This window comes from Triticum urartu, chromosome 4A (assembly GCF_056163025.1).
Source record: "Triticum urartu cultivar PI428250 chromosome 4A, HENAU_Tu73, whole genome shotgun sequence".
NCBI lineage: Eukaryota > Viridiplantae > Streptophyta > Magnoliopsida > Poales > Poaceae > Triticum > Triticum urartu.
The window spans coordinates 488,055,054-488,062,444 of record NC_141876.1 but is presented as its reverse complement, the minus strand read 5'-3'; the positions used below and the strand labels follow the sequence as shown (position 1 = coordinate 488,062,444).

Below are 7,391 nucleotides of genomic sequence, written 5' to 3'. Positions count from 1 at the left end.
AAATATGAAAATAAAGAATTTCCAACTCTCTCCGTGGGTCCTTAAGTTGCGTAGATATTTCTAGGATCAAACCAAAGGCAAAATAAAATATGATATGCAACGATGATCTAATGTATAATATTTTAAATTGAAAATTTGGGATATTACAAACTGGACAGAATCAGAGTATCATAAGTTTTTCGACACAGATTAGCTAGTACTCCCTCCGTCCTATAATATAAAAACGCTCTTATATTATGGGACGGAGGGAGTAGTATCCAGTGTTTCAGGTGTAGATGTTAACATTTCATCTTGAGAGATTTTACATTCAACAGACAATGCGTGCTTTTTGGTTTGACTTATCTCTCTTTGCGAAAGAATACATTGTAGGAATGTATAGAATTGTTCTACTAACAAGTAGTACAACTCATTCTAAGTAGACAATTTACTAGCTTGCATGGCTCTAATAGATTTTGGAATATTTTATTCCATCCGACTAGCATTTCTGAACAATTATTGTTTCTTGCCTGTTTGTCTACAAAGAGGAGGAATCTGGTTTCACCCCCTCAATCTGCTTTTACTTCCTACTAATAACATTTATCAAACATGCCATGACTCATGAGCATGCAGCTTCGACCACAAGGCTTTTTGTGACTCCTCTGCATGGATCTCCGAAGTTCTTTGCTGACACCGGCACACTGCAACTGCTCAACCCGACGCATGCCTGGAGAGTTACCCGCAGCATTGTCAGTATCATGAAGATAAACAGTACAGAAAGACATAGCAAGTGTGGAAGTGGAACAGATTGGAGTTACCTCCTGAGCGACTGCCAGAGCCTGAGAGCTGCTGCATTCGCCATGGCTGTAGCTCCCACAGGTGCCACTCGGTGTCCCGAAGCTTGCAAACTTGATGCTGCTGATGACCTGACCTTCTTTGGGGCATTCCAGACGAAGTGCTGGCCCAGACCTCTGTAATTTCTGCTGGGGAGAGATCCAGCTATCGATTTGGTCGGGATGATCCTCAGACACGTGTGCGCATACACTTTCTGTCTGTTTCGTCGTGAAGGATATCTTGCTTGGGTCACCACCAAACTGCTCGAAAAGGACTATATCATTGCTGCCTGGTTGGAGAAACGAACGGGGCACATGATACCTGTTTAACAAGGTAAGAAATTGAATTTGTCATTCCATTGTAGCAGTTCATATGTTTTTTGTACGAAAAGGAAAGACTATATTGATTCAATGCTGAAACCATCTGGCCTTCATTTGTAAGTACCAACGAGTGACCAATATAGCATTACTTTGGTCTCACCCAAATAATACATTTAATTGAAAGGGTAGTTAAACCATTTTAGTATGAGCCTATGACAACATATAAAACATTAGAATGTGCTCTGCCTGTAGGTAGCAAAAGATGGTATGAATTTTCATGGAGAGGATTCTTACAAAGTCTGCGATGGCTGCCCACATTTCTTCAGGCATTTGCTTGCGCCGTAAGGTCCTCTGTAGTTGCATGAATTAACACAGCCACTTTGTGGAGCGATATTTGTCGGCCAGTAGCGACCAATGCTCTGCCCGTTCACCCACGCCTCACCTTTCCCCATTCCTGTGAAGTCTATGGCAACAGGATCATCACCTGCAGGAGTTGTAAATTTGCTCTGCATTTTGAGCATTGCAGTTAGAGCATTGATTCCCAAGATAAAAATAAATAAATCGTAATGGCACTACAGCACTACACTTATTCAAATGCTACCATAGTTTCATGGTTGGAGGATCATACTGACCTTGTACCAGGTCAAAGGGTTATTGGTTGGGTAAGAGTTATCTGATACCCATTCTGGAGAGGCCTCTGAGGGATTATACAGGTGCAAGTCTTCTCCTCTGAGTCCGATCTGGAGTGACCAAATATTTTGACAAGGAAAAAACCAACAATGCTGTTACTATACACCATGGTTTACCCATACTAGTTAATGGATTCGAAAACAACATTTGCTGATAATTGCTCAACCCAGATTACTGGTTGTACACACCTGGTATGTCCAATCTGCAGAAGATAGATCGAGCGCACCCTTCGGCCCAGTCAGCTTTACTGGACCGGTAATTCCAGCACCAACTAGGTCAAAGAATGCACCATAGTTCTGAAGCCACAGTACAATGTTAGTAACTTGGTATTAGATGTGGTTTTACATTTTTGAATACCTGTTTTAAAATGCCAAAGTATCAGATGGACAGCAAAATGGAGTAGAGTGGATACTGACTCACCGTCAGACCAACTGTTGCACTCAGAAGATCTATTTTATTCTTTCCAGGTACAAGTGTAACTGGTGTTGTCAATGAGATAAGGGAGCTACTAGCATTACCCTTACCGCTACCTGGTAAGATTTCAATACTTATACATTCCAGTACACAAATGCACCTTACAGATGAAATATGAATGTTGGTAATTAACATGACAATCCAAATGTCATCTGAATGAGTTTGCATTTTCTTCTCACACATTACCTGCAAACTTGCCATTGATGAAGACCTGAAGAACATGCCCAAGTGAGTTGACCAGCAGATTGGACTGACTACCATTCAGATACGGTTCACCACCCGCCACGACGATGCTGCACAAAGTAGAAATCAGTCAGTAAAAACCTGCCACTGCCAGCTTGTCGATTACCATGTGCACAAGTACAGCTAAGAGTGCAATCCTGTACCTTGTTGAGTACCACAGGAAATCGCTGGCGTCTGCGGTGGTGTTTATCTGCTCCATCAGCCCAGGCTTTGTCATGGCGTTCTCCTTTGTGATACCGACAGGCTCTACGGCGTAGCTCCAGGTAGAAGAAGCGAGTTCTGCTTCGACGGACGAGCCGTCTGACGCCTGAGTGCTGAACCCCAGGTTTCTCATCTGTGTAGATGCTACCTGAGAGTTGATCTGCGAAGAGTAGTGACCGTGATCAGATCCAAGGTCAAGACTGGTTCCAGAAACACGGCTTCTTTGTCTTAAACAGGGCAATGCACATACCTGGGCAGTGTTCAGCACCACATTCGTGCAGTCAGGAAGGATGCTGACGGACCACGCAGGGAGTTTATACGCCTTGCCGTTGAAGGTGACAGTCTTGTCAGACTGATTGTCTATATTGGCGAGGAATGCGGCGCACAGTGAACCGGTCTTGTATACGTGCGCCTGAAGCCAGAAGAAAACGCAGATATCATCATCATCATCAAGCATAATAGAGCAGACCATAAAGGTACATACTACATATTATTCCTGAACAAGATTTGCTGTGCGACGCTGATTGATCTGTCTTTCTTAAACGAAAGTCAGTTTGATTTGTCTCTTTTTTCGTTAAACAAAAGTTGCTTTTGTGAAAAGCGGATCGCGTACCTCAGCATTTTGACCAAGGGACATGTATGATGGATCGGTTGCTATGAGTGCAGGCTCGCACATCTTTATCGCCTTGTGGACATCCCTCAAGTGGCCCCACTTTGGCTGCCTCACTAGCCCTGGATCACACATTGCAAAAAACGGCAAATGCGTTGTTAGGAAAAGCTATTTTTTTTATAAAAAAAACATATGTATCCTTATCCATGTAAACATGAGAACGCTAATCATCCTCAAGTTTGGTCATATGATCAGTACTGTTTTTCAGTACGAAAGCGCGTGCCTGCGCTGCATTGGAAATGAACTGAACTTCTGCAACTGCAAGTGCAACACCGGCGTGCAGAGCTAGTGCGCGTGCTTGTGGGTGGACGTGCGCAGTTTCAGTAGGCGAGGCAAGTATCCTTTCTACTTCAAGAATTCATCATGCAGTCCCTGTTCTCATCAGTATCACGTCTGCTCCACGGTACATCCGACCACTGAACGAGCTAGACTGAAGCAATTCAGTAGCCAATAGGTGCGACCGTCACAACTGAAGCAGCCCCCCAGTTGAGGAACTGAAAGAAAAACGAGACATGGGCAGCTCAACAGGCACTCACCGTACTCGTCGATGGGGGCGTCGTAGTCGTAGCTCGTGGAGATGAAGGGCCCTCCCGAGCTGCGGCCGAAGTTGGTCCCGCCGTGGTACTGCCGACACAGTACAGTAAACAAAGACCCGGCCGGAGTTAGCCACAGGAGCAGAGGAGAGGATTTTGGCTGGGTGCATCAGCTGGCAGCGTAGCACGTACCATGTAGTAGTTCTGCAGGGTGCCGCCGCGCTGGTAGAAGCGGGCGACGGCGAAGGCGAGGTCCTCGGTGGGGCGGTAGGGCACGGCGCCGCCGAAGGAGAGGAACCAGCCGCTCCAGTTCTCGGTCCACAGCTTGGGACTGCTGGGCAGGCTCGGCGTGAACTGGTCGCAGTAGAACCCGTTGCACGTGTTGATCTGCATTTTGTTTCTCTCTCCAGTTCAGTCACGTCGCCGTCGCTAGCTGACAATGACCCAGGCAGGGCAGGGACGATGAGATGAGCTTACCAGGGGCGCCGGCGCGTCGGCCTGCTGGCACATGACCCAGGGCACGCCGGTGTCGAGCGCGACGGCCATCCCGGCGGCCCAGCGGATGTACGACTTGCCGGGCGCGCCGTAGGACGCGTCGATGTTGCCGTACTCGTTCTCGATCTGCGACAGGATGATGGGCCCGCCCTGCGACGCGTACAGCCCCGCGCCCTTCATCGTCGCCACCACCTTCTCCGTGAACCGCTGCATCTCCGTCTGCACCCACACCACACCACTCACTGACTGGATCATCATTTCAATCATTGACCGATCGATCGATCAAGCTGCATTGCGCAATGCTCTCGCGTACCTTGAAAGGCTCGTTGTCGGTGCGGAACTTGATCCCCGGGATGAAGTGCAGCCATAGCGGGAAGCCTCTGCAGTGCAGCCACACGAGCAACGGCACACGGTTAGGCTCGACCGGACTACGAGAGCTTCTCATACAGGGGGAAATGCTGCAGAGTTTGAGGGGTGTCAGACCCGTAGTTCCACTCGGCGCAGACGTAGGGGCCGATCCGGAGGTGCACGTAGAGCCCGGCGTCGGCGGCGGCCTTGACGAACCTCACCAGGTCATTCCTGCCCTCGAAGTCGTACTGTCACGTTGCAAGCTCGTAACCGTCAGAAATTTGCAATAGTAACAGATACTACTACCAACACAATGTGAACTTCGAAGAGAAATACTATATTTTTAGGCAAAATGTCACTAGTTCGAAGCTCATGATAGATATAGTGTACGATCGAGAGGTAAAGAGCTTGGGAGTGAGTGGGAAGAATAAAGCATAGGGTGCAGGGGAAGCAAGCAGCGCCCTTTCACACATGACCACCAGCTGGAAGAGATGATTTGAGAGAAAGGAGAAACGAAACTAGTATGACACTAGAGAAAATAGCATGGCAGCAAGAGAGGTTGATGGCCTTGGCCTGGCCGGTATGGAGTGGAGAACGTGCCTGTCCCCGGACGGGCTCGTGGGCGTCCCAGAAGACGTACGTCTCCACCATGTCCAGCCCGCCGTCCTTGGCCTTCTGCATCAGCCCCGGCCACATCTGCAATCAACCACGGCCAGCGTTCAGCTCAGAGGAGAGAGTAGGGAGGACACACAGACGAGAAAGAAAGAAAGCAAGCAAGCAAAGCAGAGCCGGGGAGCGGGACGTACGTCGGGGGTGCTCCGCGGGTAGTGGATGGAGCCGGAGACGAGCACGCGGCGCACGCCGTCGATGACCAGCGCGCGGTGGTCGTACGTCACGTTGGTCGCCGCCGACGTCCCCGCCAGGCAGAGCAGCGCGAGCAGCAGGGCCGCCGCCGCGCCCGGCAGCCTGCCGACGGCCGCCATTGCCTGCCGCTCTCCCGAGAAGAAACACAACGATAACTGCACCTTGTTTGTTGGATGGGTTAATGGCGTTCGGTGTACTGGCCGAGCTAGCGCGGTGGTAGTGGAGTGCGGGCGGCGAGCAGGAGGAGGTGGAGTTGCTCGGTGGGGGGCGGCGAGAGAAAAGAAAGAAAAAAGAGAGGGGAGCTCGGTGCCTCGGTGTGTGGCTTGGCTTCCCGGGCGAAATGGGATTTAACGGAGCAGAGCACACACACAAACTCTACTGGTGGTTTAATATACGCCCCAGGGCCGGGCGCGCACAAACGAAATGCACCTCGCTTTCTCGCTTTGTTTGTTTCTTGTGGATGCGGTGGTGGTGGTGCCGTGCCCCTCCTCCTCCCACCGCGATTAAAAAGGCTTTGCGCGCTCGCGGCAGGCAGGCAATGGGGTGGGTGTGGTCGTGGCTGTGTTCTCTCTCGTGGACCTTCCTCTCTTGCTCCAATCGCGCGGTTTGCTGCTGCTTGCAAGCAACGGCAACAATGGCGGCGACCTCTGGTGCGATCGCGATGAAAACGAAATTGAACTGGATCGGATCGGGTCGACGGGAGGAGGAAAGAATTTACTCCCGCTGAGCAGTAGTTAATGGCGGCGGCGTGATGGTTCGGTGGTACACACGGCGTGGATGATTGATGGGTGGGCCGCGGAAGTAATGCAACCATCTTCCTCCCTTCCTTCCTTGCTCTCACTCTCTTTTTCCCCTCGCTGAAAATTACATCTCCCTTCTTTTTACTTACACTGCAGGAGCTTTTAGTATTCCCCCTCGCCGTACGTCCCCAGCCATGTGCTCTTGGCATTGGCCACGCAGAACTAGTAAAGAAAAGAAGGATAGGAAAGGGGCCGGCTAGCAGTAGCGAAGCTAGCTACTCGGCGCCACACCGACAAACGGACAGACAGGGGTCGTGTGCGGTGACCGGCCGGCGTTGTCGCTTGCCGATCCATCATCCCCATTACCAGGACAGCACGTAGCGCTACATGGGCTAGTTGTACCACGTCTGCCGCTCGGGTCACGAACGGCCTTGTCGCTTCCCCGTCCCCGCGCGCTGGCGATGCGTGTTGTATCATATGCTGCACTGCCGGCGTCCTGGACTGTACCGCGGGACGGATCCATCTTCTTTTCTTATCTTGTTTGGGAGGGTTTGGGGAAAATGGAAATGGCCAAGGTGGAGAGTGGTCTAGCTTAATTTGGAGCAGTGGAAGTGGAAGATGATGACGCGGCGAGCTGTACACAGGAGCGAGTTGTCGATCGCTGCCGCGCTCGTCCGGCTTCGTCAGGTCAGAGAGAGGGGGAGAGAGATGATTTTTTTGGCAAGAGTCTGTGAAGTTGTGGAAAGAGATGGAAACTTGTCGGCGAAGCTTATCTGCTAGAACTGCGCAGGAGGTTGTTTTTAGTGATTTCTGGTTATTAAAAGCCTTGGATTTTAGCCTTTTATTCATGATGATGAAGAAAAAACTCCCCCGCTTTTGTGAAGCTTGTACCACAACCTTTCTCTCTAAATGGGGCTACCTATCAAAGATCCTATGCACGCATTTTCTTTATATTGCAAGATACTAATGATAGAAGTTCCCTTAACAAGCCGTTGCACACGAT

The 7,391-nt window shown here is 50.1% G+C and overlaps 1 protein-coding gene across 1 annotated transcript; it reads right to left on the bottom strand.

Moving 5' to 3' along the window:
• Nucleotides 1-274: 274 nt before the first annotated feature.
• On the bottom strand, nt 275-6,278 carry BGAL8 (beta-galactosidase 8). The gene is made up of 17 exons (XM_048714476.2): nt 5,591-6,278; nt 5,385-5,480; nt 4,920-5,032; nt 4,750-4,816; nt 4,419-4,655; nt 4,134-4,328; nt 3,945-4,032; nt 3,352-3,470; nt 2,989-3,150; nt 2,681-2,898; nt 2,481-2,587; nt 2,241-2,350; nt 2,009-2,116; nt 1,763-1,870; nt 1,425-1,636; nt 795-1,131; nt 275-703 (listed from the first exon to the last, which is right to left on the bottom strand). The coding sequence occupies exons 1-17, from the start codon at nt 5,765-5,767 to the stop codon at nt 596-598; spliced, it is 2,562 nt and encodes an 853-aa protein (XP_048570433.2). The 5' UTR covers nt 5,768-6,278; the 3' UTR covers nt 275-595.
• Between the last annotated feature and the right edge of the window lie 1,113 nt (nt 6,279-7,391).

Bases quoted from the DNA above. Each gene is read 5' to 3' on its own strand.
- BGAL8 (XM_048714476.2), bottom strand. From the start codon at position 5,767: ATGGCGGCCGTCGGCAGGCTGCCGGGCGCGGCGGCGGCCCTGCTGCTC. The intron at 4,033-4,133 runs GTACGTGCTACG...CTGTGTCGGCAG, and splicing joins CCCTGCAGAACTACTACATG to TACCACGGCGGGACCAACTT. The intron at 1,132-1,424 runs GTAAGAATCCTC...CTTGTTAAACAG, and splicing joins GGGCAGCCATCGCAGACTTT to GTATCATGTGCCCCGTTCGT.